Here is an 18,635-nt window from a genome sequence, read left to right as displayed (position 1 = left end):
TAATAATCTCAGTTTTTGTTACCTATAGTATTAAAATAGGTGGGGGAATGTTAGCAGATATTTTAATATTATAATGTGTTATAGGTTTGATTTTCTTTTCTTTCCCTCCAAGTTTTCATTGTCTTTCTCTGCAAGCCTCCAAGTCTTCCAAGGAAGTTGCCTACCAATTTCCTTTCCTGTTCTTATCCTCCAAGTCTTTGCCAAATCAAGTCTCCTTCAAGTCTTCCAAGAGTCAAGTCTTCATACCTATCCTCCAAACATCTTCCAAGGAGCCTCCAAGCAACTTCCAAGAAGGATCCTCCAAGAAACTTGTCCACCAAGTTTCATCTTCTATAAATTGAGCTACTCTCCTATCTTGGAACACAGGAGAAGAAGTTTTGTTGCTTTATTATGTTTTGTGTGAGATTATCAGGCAAATAAAAAAGGGTGTATGTGATAAAGTTTTGGGTTCAACCAATTGTGCAGTATTGGTGAACTGTACGACTTAGTCGGGCTGTTGTATCATGGGGGGGACAAGTCAAGGTTTTTTCTACTGCACCGGTGTAAGGCTTTGCCTAACCGCAGAGGGCTTGAATCTCCTTAAAGAGAGTGAATTTCTCACGCCTCAGCCCTTTCAATAATTATTGTAATTTTTATTATTTGTATTTTCTAGTGTTTTATTTGTAATTATCACCAACAATAAGTAACAAATATAATACACTTTGTGATAAAAACTAGAGGGAACCATTTACAGAGCAACTTTCATACATTTTATTCATTTATTTTCAATGTAAAATTCTTAATCTTCGATAAAACCTTTTAAAACCTCATGCAAATTTATGTTCTACATCAAACTGACAAAATCGATAAAGTCGAACCGTGGCATATGGTCTGTATCGGTTTATTAACCATGAAAATTGAAAGGATCGGTTTGGTGCTAAATATGCCATCAATACCCCTAGTGGCGAGCGACGGGGTAGGGTGTGAAGAAGAAGAATAGGGGAGTTGCAGAGGGAGGGCTGCCAATGGTAACGGCATGATGGGGCATGGCGGTAGGGGCGACCAGAGCTGGGTGATTGACCAGAGCTGTGTTTATGGCAAGTGGTAAGGTTTTTGTCATTTTGTTGAGGGATAAAATTGTATTAGAAAAAATTTTAAAAATGGAGCGCCCAACCAAACTCTCAGGTACATCAGAGCCTCCCTTGTATCCAACTTCTACTTTTATTATTATTTTTTTACTAATTAAACCTTTACTTCTAGAGGCATATGCAAGTAAATATGGTAACATTTTTTTTTTTTTTTTTTTTGTTAGTCTTACAAAATGGACAGAATATGAGTCAAAAAGCTATAAATTTATAGCAAAATATACATTAGAAATAGCCTATTCATATTTTTTGTTGACAATGTTTTATAAGCTTACTTTTTAGACATTTTAAAGCAGTTTTATTTTTATTTTTATCTTAACTTTTTCTGTACGTTTAGTCTAGAAGGCCATAAAAAAGTTTTTGAGAGATGCTGGAGACCCCAATACGAAAGGACCCCCAGCACCCCCACCTCCACGTGGGGGGCTACCAATGGAGAAGAAAAAAAAAAAAAAAAAACAAATTTTTGACCAATCAAAACAGACCCCCAGCACCCCCAATGGGGGTCTTAAGCTTTATTCAAAGTTTTTATAGTTATTAATGATGTTATTTAAAAATGGGGCATGTACTAATAAATCACATATACAAAATTTATGGACTATATCCAAAATTTAATAAATCCTATATCTAATATTTATTGGACTAATCCCATAAATATCAACTCATAAGTTTTTTGAAAATACAATTTTGACAAAAAATTAATAAGACAATAATGCACAAATAAAACATATCCATATTTAGAATTTCCAAGAAATATAGTAAAAAGACCTCACTATATATCTTTTCAAATTCAATAGGACTTAATAGCTTATAAAAAAAAATTTATGGGACTTTCCTGTAAATACTTTCTAGGATGGGACTTTTGTGAAAAAATTTCATTAATTAATTATGTTGAAAGTGAAAGAGTGTGTGATAGAGAGAGTGAAGCATGTAATAGGCTTACTTCCAATGTAATTTGCGTCGTTTTTCGGGTGCAAGGGCAAATGGCATAATTTGATAGTAAATTTCCTACTCTTCACTGCTGGCATGATTTGGTAGTAAACTCACTTTTCTAATGTAATTCCCATTGAGTATTAACACCATGTTGTGAGAGTTTGATATTTGATAATTTAATTCAACACTTAAAATTGAATGTATTAAATAAAAATTAATTAATTATGTTTGAAAATCATAATTAGCATTACTTAAAATTTTAAGTGACCGTTAAAATGTAAACTAAAAGTCAAGAATATTTTAATTGACTAAAAACTTACTTAATACTGACTAAATTGATAAATGATTATGATAAGTGTTGACATACACTGTTATAATCTTATCACACCGTTACCATCACAACCACTATCGTCACCGCCACACCACCACTACAATTATTACCACTGCCACCACTTCTTCACCACCATCACCACTACTACTACCATCACCTCCATCATCATTGTTATTATTCTATAAGTATCAACATTGTTTCACTACCATCACTATAATCCCCACCACCACTAACCCCACTTTTCCACCACGACTACAATAATATGAAAATCCTTCTTCTCTGCAACCATTGCCACTATTGCTATAATCATCACCATCATTCTACCACAACAATAATTACCATTGTTGCCACTCTTTTTGTCTCCATTACATTAGTCTTCCACCATTATTATAACCACTATCTTTCTACTTACAACACCATTGCCATTGGCCTCATAGCCACCACTGCCACCTCCTCCTCCACCACCACCACCACCGCCATCACTACCTCACCATCGTAATATTATCTTATATATATATATATATATATCAAATAATTTGTTTTAATGCAACACCTAAATTTTTATCAAATATCTTTTCAACTTAAAGAGTACAGTATTCAATTTTCAATACCTAATTTTTTATTTTATCAAACATCACTTAATTTATGTAAATGGGAACTTCCATTGAAAAAGTAAGCCTTATTTGATATTTTCTCGATTTTTTATGTAAAGCATTTTCAAGATGCAAATCTCAAAAATGTTTCTACCGCATAAACCATCTTATATAGATTCTACAGCGTAAGGGAAGCAAAACCAATAAAACAAACAAGTCACTGTTATATCAAATAGGAGGACATGAGGTTCCAACTAATTTTCATGTGGGATGGCATCGATGCCACAAACCGAAGGAGATCTGGCTTAGAGCGAAGCATGGCGTTCGGGTGGTGGTTTTCTGGGTTTAGGTGATGATGATTAAGCTCCACAAACTTTGCAATGTTGGGAAGTACAAGCTCCCTGCAATGCAGATGTAGCAAGGGAACCTTAGACAGGACACTTCCCTTTTGAACGTCCAAACCTTCTGGCCTCCGCAACTTGTAGGGTTTTCCAGTTGTCAGCTCAAAATCAACTCTAGGCATTTGCTTCCATCTACGATGCACAAACCAGCCATACTTGTAGTCACCTACAATTGGGGTGCCAAGAGCTTCAGCACAATGCACACGCAGCTGCAAAAATTGGGCAATAGAACTTGAAATTAGATATGCCCCGAAATCCAGAGACCAGAATGAAGCTTTTCCTAATGATTTTTATGACACTACGGACAACAAAGTCACTAAGGCATCCAAAAGCATGAATCAACCACTCTTCCTCTAGTGAGCATCACATCTCAGTCAATCAATCAGTCCACTTGTTTTACCGAATGTTAACACTAGTACATTCAAGCTAGGAGCATATATAAAAATATATATCCAACACATACAATTGAGATAAGAAATTCCTAGAATAAAATTTTATAACACATTTCATTGAATTGATGTCAAGTTAAAATTCCCACAACCAATTTCAAAATGGAAAGTTGCTACATCATGAATGGTTGCTGGTTCAGTAAACCTTTGTAGGGTCTTTGAAAACTCAATATACGCAAGCACAGAAAACTCACTTCGGAGTATATCACATCCTCGACACACAAATGAGTACATAATGAGTGACTGGGGTTGCCTGTGTAAAGAGAGAAGTGAGAAGAGAGCTACCTGATGCTTCCGGCTTGTATGTGGACACAATTCAATCCATGAGCATCCATTTATGATCGGACCAAGCACCCGATATTCAGTTACAGCCTCTTGGGAAGCTTCTAAACCTGAGCAATTAGCCAAAATAACTCTCTCAGTTTTCTCGTCATTAAGAAGTACCTGCAATCAATTAAAAAAGCCCTATTCATATTGTTAACTCTTCATATCAACTAAATTTGTGTTTGTGTGCGTGTGCGTGAGAGAGACTGAGACTGAGACAGAGACAGAGAGAACCTTCGAAAGAGGGGCACAAATTATGCCTTCCTTTTCCTTGGGAGACCCAATGACCAAAGCCCAATACCTCTGATATGCTGCTTCACATGCAGTATTCCAAGCCTAAAATTCCAATGATTTTACATGTTAGAAGAAAAAGGTTAACACCAACCAATGTCCCGTTCAACATACATATTATAAATAAATAAATAATTTCAAGTGATTTTACATGATGTTTGTAAGGGAAAATTTAATGCACCATATGGATGGTTCAGGTTGAGGAATGAGTACACCTTAGATGAGGATTTTGCTCTGTTTATGTCGCTGAACAACCAATGAAGATGAGAAATGCTTTCATTAGTTCTCCCCATTAAAAGGAGGCCACTGCTCTCTCTGTCTAGACGATGAACCTAACATACAGTCAAATGAGAAAAAGAAAACACAAATGCTTTAAAATAAGTCAACAGATCAAATAAGTTACCATCCATAGTCATCTGAGCAATAGCATAACATGTTTCAATTCAAAAATAAAAAATAAAAATTTAAATTCAAATTTCCTAGATAGTGAAATTCCCTTATTATGAAAATTTTCACATTTTTTGCTTTAGAAGGCAACATAAAATTCGATATTTCTTTAAGAAACAAATTTTGAAGAGACAACATTGATTAAAACATTCAAATTGTGATAAATAAATAAAAAAATGATACTCCTAATGTCCATTACACAACTGCAAGCATTACGCCACCCAATACCGCTTTTTAAAACCATACAATATAAACATATATAACTTATTTGAACATGGATGCAAGTACACGCGTATGTAAGCAGCTAAAAACATGGAAGTATCAATTATCATAGTCCATTTACATACACTATATTACAAAGACGATTACACATTGCAGATTTTCTACTGAATGCTAGAATGATGGCCCCCAAATATTAAATAACTTGGCTTATATCATTTATGAATCCCAATCATAAAATTGTAGACTGTCATCATCATACAATTGGAGTTTGTCATCATTGTCTAGTAATAGAGAAAAATATTATGAGGGTGATTGGCATCACTTTTCAAAGTCCTTTCAAGTTGTAAAAGTCCTTTGTAATTTTTGTTACTGTTTGGTGAAACTAACAAAAAGGAATTTCACTTGAAGTCACAGGCCATGAAAGTCAATTCAAGAGAAGCTAGTTTAGCATGCTTCAGTAATTCCGTTTTAAACAACTTCTCGCTTAAGAAGCATAGACACGAATACGCTACACAACACGGATACGACACGGATACAACACGGACATGCCGGCAACATGTCAACTTTCAAAAAATGCAAGACACAGCATGTGGGGAACACGCATGAAATATACAATTTTATATATTTATTACATATCATATATATGAATATATCATTCAAAGATGATAAAAAAAAAATGCAATATAACACTTACTTTATAAATTTATATATTTTTTTCTTTTATTATTGTATCTAAGTTATTTAGTTCAAACTTATAATGAGTTTCATGTGTGTCTAATCAATGGACACATGTGTTTAAGTAATTGACACGAGTGTCCGAAGAGTGTCCAGATCTAAAGAACTTTTTAAAAAATAGGACACATTTTGATGAGTGTCAGAAACATGTCGGGAAGTGTCCAATGAGTATCAGTGTCCGACACAGACATGACATAGATACACCACCTTCTTGGAAGTGTTCGTGCTGCTTAGTTTCTTGCAAAGTCAAATAAATCTTAGGTGACACTTAGTTGTTCCTGATACTACGCTCATAAATTATAACAAACTTCTAATACTAGCCCTATACAGTATGAAAATTTTACAATACACTTCATATTAAAAAGATGCATACCATATGCATTCATCACTTTCAGCTAGTGGATCTAAACAAATTAATTAATCCATTGACCACAGTTACATTGAGTCATAACTAACACCAATTTGGGTCATAACCAGTGGTTACAACCAGAGTCACCACAATGGATTGTAACCAACACCACTTTGGAACATCACCAAACAACATTAATGGGACATACCCAATTATCATTTGACAATTTGCTTGCTTCACTACCACCATGTATTTTTCTAAATCAAATCAAACTAAGCCTAGTGTCCCAATCAAGTGGAGTCGGCTACATGAATCATTTTTCTCCATTCAACACTATTAAGTGCTATATGCTCCATTAAATTCAATAAATTCGTATCTTTTTTCACTACCACATCCCATGTCAACTTAGGTTTTCCTTGTGAGAATATATTAGCATATATTCCATATATCTTCTATGTTAGGCATATATGATTGTATATCGTATTGATTGTGTGGATATTCAAATTTTTTTTTTTTATAAATATTTGGTTTTCCTTTTTAAGTCTTAGTTTTAGGGCTATATAAATAGATATATGCTTTGTAAAGATTACAATTGAATATACAAGAATTATTCATTCAGAATTCTTAAATGCTATTAGAGCTGTGTTTGGAACCCTAGCCTCTTATAGCCATCATTGATCTCTGGTTCTTCGTTTCTCTCCGATTCATCACCGATCCTTGTTCGTGATTTCTATGGTTTATCGATCGAAGTTCTCAAGGTTCAAGATCACCAAAAGCTTCGCCGCAATCGCAACATCAACTCCTGGATCACAATCTCTCTCTTTCTAGTTCCCTGGTAGAATTGCAATTGAGCTCTCTCTCTCTCTCTCTACCTCTTTGATTCTCGCAAGGTTTGCTCTATCTCTTATTTGAGTTTGGGTCTTCTCTTCTGTTTCGCTACTTACCCACTGGTATATGACCCATCTGGTACTGTTTTTGGTTTATTACAGTTTGGACCATCAGTTCGTTGTTTGTTACACTTTGTTCCATCGGTTTTCTATTTTTTGGTTCATTACAATGTCAGATAATAGAATTCAGACCATTAGTTGCACACTCACTGGTACTAACTACGCTTATTGGTCCAACATTATGAAAAAATTTCCACTAGGTCAAAAAAGATAAGGATATGTTTATGGTTCTATTCCTCGTCCGTTGGATATAAAAAAAGGTATCATGTTGATTGTGACAATGCCCAAGTTTTGACTTAGTTTCACAACTCTGTGGAAGATCGTGTTGGGATGATGTTTTCCAAATATGCTACTGCCAAGGAGGTGTGGGACTAATTACTTGGAGTTTATCAGCAATCTAACTTTGCCAAACGATATAAGTTGGAATTAACTATTTAAGGTGCTCATTAGCGGGACAGGTCTACCCAGGATTTCAACATTGGACTCTAGGATCAGTTTGCTCTCATAGAACCATCTAATCTCAAGGCACTAGATGCTTATTTGCAATTCCAAGAAGAGTGTCATTTGGTGCAATTCTTAATAGCTATTTCTCCTCAATTTGAGGCTATTCATGGTGGCATCATTCACCGTTCTCCCTTCCCTTCTGTGGATGCTATTGTTCATGAGCTCTTCTCCGAAGAAACCCATCTCAAGACGACTAATCAGACTCTGTCTCCATCTATTTCTTGGCTCCTACTCAACCTCCACTATTGTCAACCCCATCTACCCATCAGCTTCAGGTCTCTGCCAAACCCAAAGAAGGGGCCACTGGCATTAGATGAGTGTACTTTCTACCATCAAAGATGCCGATGGAAATATAACTATCCCAAGAAGGGACGTCCACTTGCTCCGTCTTCTCAACAGTCTCAGACCCAGTTTCGCATTCGTCCAAGTACTTTTTGACCTCCCGCCACATATACTGCATCTACTCCGACTCCTGATCCTGACTTGACTTCTTCAAGTGCTCAGATTGCTCAACTTCAGCATACGATGTCTATCTCCTAGCCATCCTTGTCTGTCTCCACTCTAACCTCTCTTCATTCAAGTTTGCTTCGATCCTCTTCAAGTATCTCTTCTTCTGTCTAACTTTTTGACTCTAGTGCCTCTCATCATATGACACCTCATCTCTCCTTACTTCAAAACTATATTCCCCCTTCCTTTCTTATTACTGTTAATACTACTAATGGTTTGGTATGTCTGCTATTGGGTCTGTCCTACCATCTGACATGTCTGTCGTCACTATTCCATCTATCATTTATGTTCCTCAGTTATCTGTCAATTTACTATCTATCAGTCAGCTTGATACTTCCAGTTTTGATGTTATATTTTCTTCTTCAATCTGTTGTGTAAAATCGGATGTCCAAGCAGCAAATTGGGACCGGCTGTAGAATTAAAGACCTCTATGTAGTAGAAAGCTTTCATTTCCCTCTATCCATCTCTCGGACTACTCTTTTATCCTTTCAATTAGATTCTCAGTCGAGTCAGTTTTATTTGTGGCATTCTAGATTAGGCCATTTTTCTGTTGACCGTTTACAGTCTTTAACTCAGTCAAGATTGTTGGGTAAAGTTTTTCCTAATCAAATTATTGAATATCGAGAGTGTAAACTTGCCAAAATGACAACATTACCTTTTAATAAGAGTATTTTTATTTTCAATACGCGTTTTCTTTAGTCCATATTGATATTTGGAGCCCTTTACCTATTCTGGGGTACTTATCCTATTCTCATCAAAGGGGGTTCTACATACTATATGTCATTTGTTGATGATTGCACCAATTACACTTGTGTTTATTTTATAACTCATAAGTCCAACTTCTACCAAATATACTATACTTTTCAATCTATGATTACTACACAGTTTGGGTCTACTATCAAAATGTTGCGGTTTGACTTGGGTGGAGAATATTTTAAAACTGAGTTTTGTGAGTATTTAGCTAATTTGGGTACCATTCACCAAACTTCCTATTCTAATACGCCCTCCCAGAATGGCAGGACTGAGCGTAAACATTGTCATCTTCTTGTGACCACTTGGTCTCTTCTTCTCTCTGCCTCTGTTCCGGCCCCATTATAGGTGAGGCCGTTCTTATTGCTACCTTTCTTCTCAATCGTATATGAGGCTTTATTTTCCTATGTTCCCAATTACTCCCTCCTTCACGTCTTTAGGTCTGCATATTTGTCCTTCTTTCCCGTAAAGATAGGACCAAACTTAGTGCTCGGTCTATCCTGTGTGCCTTTTTGGATTATAGTCTTACTTAGAAATGCTATCATTATTATGATCTTGTCTCATGTCGCCTTTATGTCTCTTGCCATGTTGCCTTTTCTCGAACGCGTATCTTACTTTCAGTTTCCTCCTATCATTGTCCTTGTTTCAAAAGAGAATTTGGTTCACATTGATCCATTTCCTTCTAAGATCTCTCTTGATGAGTATATCTCTACCATGGTTGTTAAGATTGCGATCCAGATCGTACAATCTAGCGATCCTGATCGTACGATCCCTCTTGTATCTATTCTTCTTCTTCTTCTTCTTCTTCCTCTTTTTTTGGTCTTCTTCGTTTTTCCTTACGCTGTTGTTGCTACTTCTTCTTCTTCTTCTTCTTCTATCTATTCAATTTGAATCTAAATCTGCAATTTTTTCTTCTTTCGACTTATTTTTTCCTCCTCTATCTTTGTTCGACTGTGTTATGTCTCCTTTTCTTTTTTCTTTTTTTGGTGTTCGTTTTTCCTACTTTTTCTTCCTCATTTTTTTCTTGCTTCTTCCTCTTCATTTTTTCTACTTCCCTCGTGTGATTGACGGTGTACTGTTTTTGTTTCTTCCCTGGTTTTTAAACTTATGCTGAAAAAATAATTCTTTTAACAAAAAAAAAAATCAGCACAACTCTATACAAAAAACAATTCTTTTAATCAAAAAAAAAAAAATTTTTGAGTTGAATGACGCCATGGGTGATGATGACGATTGTGGCGATGACATTAATGTTGATTGTGGCAATGATGATAATTTCAGCGATAATGATGCCTTTTTTTAGTCTTTTATTTGTTCTTCCCTTGTTTAGTTTGTCTTCTTTTCATAAGAAACAATGAGAATGTTGTGCAAGTGTTGGTATATTCTTTTATTATGCTTTTGATTTTTTTTTTTTGTCAAAAAATGTTTGAATGATACCTTGAATTGCGATTCTTCTCTATTATGTTTTCTTTGTTAAGAAAAGATCTAGAATGATAATTTAAATTCCTTACAAGTGAGAATGCAAGGATTTAAACATCGATCTGCTCATACTAAACTTTATAATTCAGCAAATTATGAAGCAAGTGTGAGAGCTCTACCCTTTGAACTACATTCTCATGTTTTTTGGGGTCATTCTATATACATTTTGATAGTATTACTTCATCATATAAAAAACTATCAGTGTGTTTGGTTTCAGTTTTCTAAATTCAGTTTTTTAAAAACTGAGTTTTTTGTTTTTCATATTTTTTTGTTTCTAGTAAATATTTTTAAAATTTTAAGCATTTTTTTTACTTTTTTAGATGCACGTCACTTAGATGAATCTAAAAAGTAAAATATTTGTGAAAAAAATATTTTTAAAAATTAATAAATACATAAAAATAAGAAAAATATACTGAATTTTCATATTTTTTTATATTTTTGGTATTTAGTGAATTTTTTAAAGATTTTTTTGACGAAAATTATACTTTTTAAGTGTATTTATGTTAGGTGTGTCTACAAATTAAAAAAATTACTTAAAATATTAAAAAAATTCAGTAAAAACAAAAAAAAATGCGGAAAACAAGAAAGTAGAATTTTCTGAAAAGTGTTTTCAAAAAATTAGAAACAAACATGGTGATTGCTTTTTTTATCATTTTAGTAAGATCTTACGATCCTCGATCCATTCCTACGATCCTCGATCCATTCCTACGATCCGAAAGACCCCCAAAACAATCCTATGTAGGATCCCAATCTTAACAATGAGCTTGTTCCCTCTTCTCCTCCTATTTCCCCTTCTGCTCCTCCATTGTTAGTTTATTCTCGTTGCAAGGCCTTCTCCCATCGGATGTCTCCTTCCCTGATGCTGATCCTCTTTCTTCTGGTGACATTGATCCTAATGTTTGTCAGTATCCCCTTCATCAACGTAAGGTTGTGGTAATTTGGTTTTTCTAATACCTGTTTTTTCTCCTTCACACTGCACTTTTTTGTCTGTTGTTCACTTCTTTTTAGAACCCTAGTCTTACAAGGAAACTTGTCAGGATCCTAATTGGGTTCGAACTATGGAGGATGAGTTACTACATTGCAAAAGACTACTACTTGGGAGTTGGTTCATTTGCCTGCTAGCAAAAATCTGGTTGGTTGCAAATCGATCTATAAAGTAAAAGATTCATTTTGATGGTTCTCTTGAGTGCTACAAAGCTCGCCTGGTTGTCAAAGATTTGTCACAAAAGTATGGTCTTGATTATGAGAAGACTTTTGCCCTTGTCACTAAGATGACTATTGTTCGTACCTTGATTTCTATAACTGCTATCCGTCATTGGCCTCTCTATCAGATGGATGTTAAGAATGCTCACCAAAGAGGTCTCCATGTGTCCTCCACCAAGCCTTCCTTGTTCCTCTAGACAGGTTTGTCATATACGGCGTGCTCTTTATGGTTGGTTTGAAGCAATCTCCTTGGGCTCAGTATGATCACTTTCAACCGGTTGTTACTCAACCTGGGTTTCATCCTTGTACCCAGGATTTTGCTTTGTTTTACCGCTATACCTTTATGTAGATGATATGATCATCACTGACTCTAACTCTTCTATTAGTTCTGAGATCAAGCAGCATCTCTTTCGTACCTTCAAAATGAAAAATCTAGGCCCATTGCAATATTTTCTTAACATTCAAGTAGCTTCTTCTTCTCCCAAGGATTTTCTGTCTCAAGCCAAGTATAAAAATGAAGTTATTCACCATGCTGGTCTTACTGACACTAAGATTTTTAATATCCCGATTAAGCTAAATGTGAAGCTTAATCATATTGATGGTGTTCCACTAGCTGATCCCACCTCTTATCACGAGCTTATTGGTTGCTTGGTCAATCTAATTGTTACTCTCCTTAATCTTGATTATGTTGTTCATGTAGTCAGCTAGTTTGTCTTTGCTCCTCGTTCCATGCATTGGGCAGCCTTGGTTCAAATTCCCCACTATTTTAGAGATATTATATTTCACGGTTTACTGTTATCATCCACTTCTTCTTTGGATTTAGGGGTCTTTGCTAATGCTGATTGGGCTGGTGATGTTAATGATCGAAAGTCCACTTCTAGTTTTTGTATATTTCTTGATGATTCCTTGATTTCTTGGAAAAGCAAGAAACAAACTATTGTTGCTCGTTCTACTACAGTAGTTGAGTACCGTACTACAACTCATGTCACTGCAGAGATTGTCTGGCTTCGTTGTCTCTTGTCTGATTTGGGTGTTCCTTAATCCTCTCCGACTTCTCTCTACTGTGACAACCACAATGCTACTTAGATTGCTCATAACACTATTTTTCCATGAGTGAACGAAACACATTGAAATTGATTGTTACTTCATCCGCGAACATTTGTAGTTTAGCTCTATTTTGCTTCCGTTCATTTCTACCACTCTGCAACTTGCTGATTTATTTACCAAAACTCACACTACTGCTCTGTTTCAGTTTCTATTAGACAAACTCTCCGTGTTTCTTGCTAAAACACCTTGAGTTTGAACAAGATTGTAAGAATACGTTGGTACATATTCCATATATTTATATAATAAAGCAGCTTTGTTTTTAAAAATGTCTATCTCTTATAATTGGTTAGAACAACTGAGATTAACCCATCTATCTAATTGACGGTTGGATTTACTTGGATCAAAATAAATTTCCCACTCAAAGCAACTTCCTAGCACCTTCCTCCCAACATTCACGCCCCATATCTCAAAGAATAGATTAATGGACCCATTTCGAAGCCCATTTTAATGATCCAAACCGTTCACTTTTTAGAGTATATCGAGCATAATATACCTACAAAAAATCTAGATGATCAGATATCGGTAACCCTTTCATCAAAATACATTTGTATTTAGTTTTATATTTCAAATTACACTTATTATTCATTTTTTTAGATACAAATATGCTTTGATGAAAGGGCTACCGATATCCGATCAATTTAATTTCTTGCAAGTTGCAGGTATATTCTACTCAATATACTCCAAAAAATTAACATTTTGGATCATTGAAATCAGCCCCAATATCCCTCTCTTATTTTGTGTTTATTAGATTCATTAATTGTTTTTCATTACAAGATGAAATATATTAATTTATTAGATTAACTAATTATTGAACTGTTGAAATTGATATATGTTTATGTTCTTAAAATCCTCAAATGTTAAAATTATTCGTTCAATGCTTTAGTTACTAACCAAGTGTGTGAGAGAGACACTTTTAAAAATCATTGTGTTTTATTATATAGACTAGAATAGTTTGAATGTTGTTGCTTCGTAAACCTATCAATGTGTTTTTGTGTTATATAAGGGCTTATGAACACAGTGGGCTTGGATGTGCTACAAGTGGTAGGTTTATGAGATAAGTTGACAGCTTGGATCTTTAATGTTCACTTTGTGGCTTTATTGTGTTCTCAACTTTGTTCTCATAGCTCCATTGGAGAGCTTGAATGTGGTAAATGTCATTGTTTAGGTGTGCCATTAATTAAGTTGGCATAGCAATATTTAATTTAAGAGTGTATTTTCTATTTGATTACTATTGTATAGTATCTTAAATTTTACACTCTGATTTTGCCATTTTTAATTTGTCAAATTTTTAAAAGGTTAAAAGAGTAATATTTTTTACATTCCATTATTGTTAAATGGTTAATATTGCTAGTTTGTATAAGTTGCCACTTTTATAGCTATAAATATTAGAGGGCTATTATATATCATTAAAACATTATGCTCGAACTATTCACTTCCTAGGTGATTTTCTATTTAGATTGGTTAGTTCCATTATTTATTAAATAATATGGATCCTACACATACACATGACTTTGATTACATCAATATACTTAAGAAGTGAAATAAATGGTGAAAAAAAAAAAGTGATGAATAGCATTCTTCTAAATTTTATATTAGAATATTGTCCTTAAATTAGATTATTTAATTTGCATTATTGAAATATATAATTGTTAATCTTTGAAATTTTATTTATTTATTTTTTAATGTGCATTATGGCTAACGAGCGTTGTTTGCGTTGGGAGTGCCTTTAGGCACGGGTCATTCGCTAGTCTTCTATATTAGGCATGTATGATTGTATATTGGTATTGATTGTGTAGATATTCCTTTGATTGCGTAGATATTTGATTTTCCTTTTTTAGTTTTAGTTTTAGGGCTATATAAACGGATGTATGCTTTGTAAAGATTACAATTGAATATACAAGAATTATTCATTCAGATTTCTTACATATATTAGTATATATTCCATATATCTTCTATATTAGGCATGTATGATTGTATAATCTCACATGTCCCCTCCCCCATAGCATCAAACCACAATGTGTTTTTTTATAACAAATAAATGGATTCAAGTAATTTATAGAATGAGGGAGGCTAACGATAACACTAATGGAAAGCTATTTGGTACTTCTAAAATGTTGCCATCAGAAGTTTTTTTACATGGTATACACATGAAGCCGGAATACAGGGGTGGGTAGGGTGCGTGTCCCTGGCCTGCACGTTACAGGCGCTGCCGAGTGAGCATGATAGACGTGAGGGAAGGTGTGAAGCGAAGTCCCAAATCGCCAGAGTACTAAAGTAATATTAAGCATATAAACGTGATGGCACTCTCACCTCAATAGCTAGCTTTTGAGGTTAACTTCTACCCAGGACTATGTAACAATACATACTTCTTAATTTCAAAGGACTTCCAAAAAAATTCACCAAACATGTGTCCTTTTTTCAAAGTCCTTATGTAGTCCCTTTATTAAAGTCCTTTTCGATGAAGGACTTCCTTTACAGAAAATTGCGCCAGACAGGGTGTATGTTTTTTCAATTTATTAACCTTCCCACTTCACAGCAGTTATCCAAAGTAAGAAGCTTACCAATTTAGGACCCTCATCATACTCGTAAGACAGTGCTGCAGCTGCCAAGGCATCCATGCTGTTATGCACCGGGAGGTTTCCCTTACAACATAACTATGTTAATAATCACAAGTTAAAAGGCAAAAGAATATGCATAGAAGCAGCAAACTGTGCAAAGAGTAGGCGCCAAGAGATGCTAACCTTTACTGGCAACTTGGGTGGCTTATTTAGCACAAGAATAGCAGAATCCTGAAAATTTAAGAACTACCATGAACAAAGAAGCAATAACTAATGAAAGAAATTAATTGTCACCTGACTCCACAAATCTACAAATGGTGCACATGCAGAAGTAGCTAGCTATTCTGTCATATCTAAGTTAACTGAAAAATTCATGATTATATAATGTTCATCTTAGATAGAGTCCAAGCCACCACTACTTTGGAGAGCACATTGGATAAACCTTGAAGCCTTGGAAGCATGGATGCTATGGGAGTTCTTCATTTGCATGCAAAATGCTATAGGAGAGTTTCATTAATGTCAGAACATTTTGGACAAGGGAACTGGGAAGACGTTGAAGAGTGGACAAAGTTGTCCATTTTGTCATCCTTGTTGACTAGCATCAGAGTCTGGTCCAACAAGTGTCTTAGGTCATTGGCAGCCAGCCAAATAGGTTGGTTGACCATGGTAGGCTTTTAGAAATCTATAGTGAGGTATTACTCTGCAGTAGGCTATGGACCAACCTAAAATGATTTCTCAGTTATAGCTCCATGTTTTGTAAGCCGACCACAGCACACCATGGGTCAGCTCATGAGTGCGAAAAAAAAAAAAAAAAAAAAAAAAAAAAACTAGCTATTGGACTAACTATTTTTTAAAGCTCTTTAAAAAAGCGACCCTACGCTCGATAAAGATTGATGAAAATTATCTCTTGAGATGTCTGTACAGTTCTTATACACTCTCAATCACATCTCATAAAAATTTCAACCTTTTATAAGTGTGTATGAGCTTGGGAAGCCTTCCTTGCACTTCAGTGTTTGAGAGCTTGCTTTATTAAAGTCTTGAGAATTTTTTTGGAGGTATGCCCTTTCAGCCTAGTGTTATACTTCTTTGGTTATATACACTAACCCTTCACATATCTTCACAAAGGTCGATGGGAAATAATGAGTTAGCTTAACTATTCAAGTATGCTTAGAATTGTATTGTTGGTTGATGGTTCGAGAATCAAGTTGATCCAAGAAAACTATTTCTTTCTTTGAGTTATTGTAAAGGTTTTTGGTTGTCCTAAGAAAAACATATAGATGTAAAAGTTTTGGGTGAACCTAGGGAAACCCATTTGATTTAATGGAGTTAAAACCAGCAAGGTAGAATACGAGTGGATATGGACACAAGGGTTGTTCCAAACCACTATTTTTATTTTCTTTTTGGAGGAAACAAGCTACTATAAATCCGTATTTCATTCTCTTTACATTTCTTACACTTAATTTAATATATCTTGACATGAATGCATGAGCTGAATACATACAATTCATTTGAGCTTGTCAGTCAAGTCAATACAAATTCGATTAAAAGGGAATTAAATGATATAATTCTTGAACAATTCATCAAAAAAAGAGATTAAACTGCAAATTGTCCTATGCACCCTTCCCCCATCTAGGACACTTCCACACATTATACTCCCAATGTGTTGCTTGATATTCAAATACTGATAATCAATGGCAAAAAAGATAAAGACCTGCAATTCATTTACATTTCCCAGCAACATTAAATAAGATAATCAAAAGTTCAAACTGAAGGCATGCCTTGTATTTGACAAGCCTCTGCAAGTACTCTATCTCATCGGCATTTGGATGTAGTGTTCCACTTGGTATAGTGTCAAATCTCTTGGAGATTCTAGATTCTGCAACTGATACAGGTATATAAACTCTTGCCCCCACCTCCATGACCTCATTATGCTTAATCTGTAAATTAGCTGTAGAATTATTGAATAATTAAATCCACAGAAATAGAGTGCATAAGGAAAAAGAAACAATAAAGTCCATATGAACAGGTGCACTGGCAGACACAAACATACAACAATGGCAATAACAACAACTATTCTCCTTCGAAAATCTGCAGTGGAGCTGACACTAGTAAAACTATGACCAACGATGGGCTAAATAAGCAAGCTTCTTTACCTTTCTCATAGGTTTTGCTTGTCCATTTTGGATGGATGAGTCATTGGAATCAAGACATTCCACTTGAACCTATAAGATGAAGAAATCAAACTGCAAATTTTCATACCGTCCAATTACAAGAAAAGTATCTAATGATGTGATCAACACTACTTAGGTGTCAAATCTGGAGAAATGGACAAATACACCCAAATGAACAATGTGACAATTTTCAAAATCTCAAGCTTAGGGAATAAGTAAGTAATTTTTTTTATATATACCAAAAGAAATAAAAATAATGAAATCAAATTAATATGTGCCTTTTCCATTTCTTGATAGGATTCACACCAATATATTGCACCAACTTTTGTTTGATATGAATTATTTTGGAAGAAGAAGAAGAAAGAAAAAGAAAAAAATTATTCTTGCAATGAGAACTTAAATGAAGACAAATTAATATAATTATACTCACAAGGCCCTTGTTGAAATGGGATTGAATGACAGAGCTGGGGGCTTGATCAAAGTAATACTTGACCCAACTAATGGCAGTGATATGCGAGGGCTTCCCACGAGTAGTAGTAGTAGTAGTAGATGGATCCTTTACAGGCAAAGGGTGTGCCGGGAATGGCGGCAAAGACAGGAGCTGCCGAGGCTTTGGGCCTTCCTTTGGAGGACCCAAATGGACTATGTTGTTGGATACTCGAAGGACTGGTTCAATGCGAGCAGGTGGTGGTGGTGATACTCTGGAGTAATGCCTGGCCCCAATCAACATGGATTGACCAACAGCGTTCCTCAACATCGTCGCACATATGCTAGACCTACCATCAAACACATGGTATGCATCAATAACACTACGTAAAAGTTAGCTTCGCTTAGCTTCTGGGGTCAGGAATCGGATTCCCATACCGAGCTCATTCGTGGTTTCACATTCAATCAGAGAGGAGAGAGTTCTACGTAGCCTCAGCTGCCAACATAACTCTGCCACCACCACTGGAGAGAAAAATCGAACAAAGGAGATAAAAAAATTTGTTTGTTATTTGATTCATGAGTAGAGATGTAGGGTTTACATGAGTAGAGAATGAGAAAAGCGAGGGAGAGACGGTCCTGGGTAGAGAGAGAGAGAGAAAAAATGTGGAGAGACAATAGAGATAGAAATGGAAATGGGAAAGATGGCGATGAAAATGGGTTTGTTTGGGATGGGGTTGTTTTTTTGTTTTTTTAGATTTTTGATTATTTTAATTTAATTTGGCGTCAAAAT

At 35.1% G+C, this 18,635-nt stretch overlaps 1 protein-coding gene across 3 annotated transcripts; it reads right to left on the bottom strand.

Annotated features, from left to right (window-relative positions):
* Positions 1-3,049: 3,049 nt before the first annotated feature.
* Positions 3,050-18,575, bottom strand: LOC114272285 (RNA pseudouridine synthase 3, mitochondrial). 3 transcript variants are annotated; one of them, XM_028213949.2, is made up of 10 exons: positions 18,284-18,575; positions 17,850-18,195; positions 17,402-17,470; positions 17,027-17,185; positions 15,432-15,479; positions 15,252-15,344; positions 4,659-4,775; positions 4,387-4,488; positions 4,114-4,272; positions 3,050-3,588 (listed from the first exon to the last, which is right to left on the bottom strand). In XM_028213949.2, the coding sequence occupies exons 2-10, from the start codon at positions 18,174-18,176 to the stop codon at positions 3,202-3,204; spliced, it is 1,461 nt and encodes a 486-aa protein (XP_028069750.2). In that variant the 5' UTR covers positions 18,177-18,195; positions 18,284-18,575; the 3' UTR covers positions 3,050-3,201. The 3 variants fall into 3 exon arrangements, with proteins under 3 accessions (XP_028069750.2, XP_082767200.1, XP_028069749.2); XM_082911074.1 differs by having other exon boundaries at positions 15,252-15,332; XM_028213948.2 differs by having other exon boundaries at positions 17,850-18,560.
* Between the last annotated feature and the right edge of the window lie 60 nt (positions 18,576-18,635).

The sequence above is a fragment of the Camellia sinensis genome, unplaced genomic scaffold (assembly GCF_055761805.1).
Source record: "Camellia sinensis isolate YWXY unplaced genomic scaffold, ASM5576180v1 Unanchor1, whole genome shotgun sequence".
Lineage (NCBI taxonomy): Eukaryota > Viridiplantae > Streptophyta > Magnoliopsida > Ericales > Theaceae > Camellia > Camellia sinensis.
This window is presented reverse-complemented; position numbering and strand designations above follow the sequence as displayed.

Excerpts from the sequence above, each read along its gene's own strand:
- LOC114272285 (XM_028213949.2), bottom strand. The coding sequence starts at position 18,176 with ATGTTGAGGAACGCTGTTGGTCAATCCATGTTGATTGGGGCCAGGCAT. Across the intron at positions 17,186-17,401 it reads AAGCAAAACCTATGAGAAAG|ATTAAGCATAATGAGGTCAT; the intron begins GTAAAGAAGCTT and ends GCTAATTTACAG. Across the intron at positions 4,273-4,386 it reads TTTGTGCCCCTCTTTCGAAG|GTACTTCTTAATGACGAGAA; the intron begins GTTCTCTCTGTC and ends AATTGATTGCAG.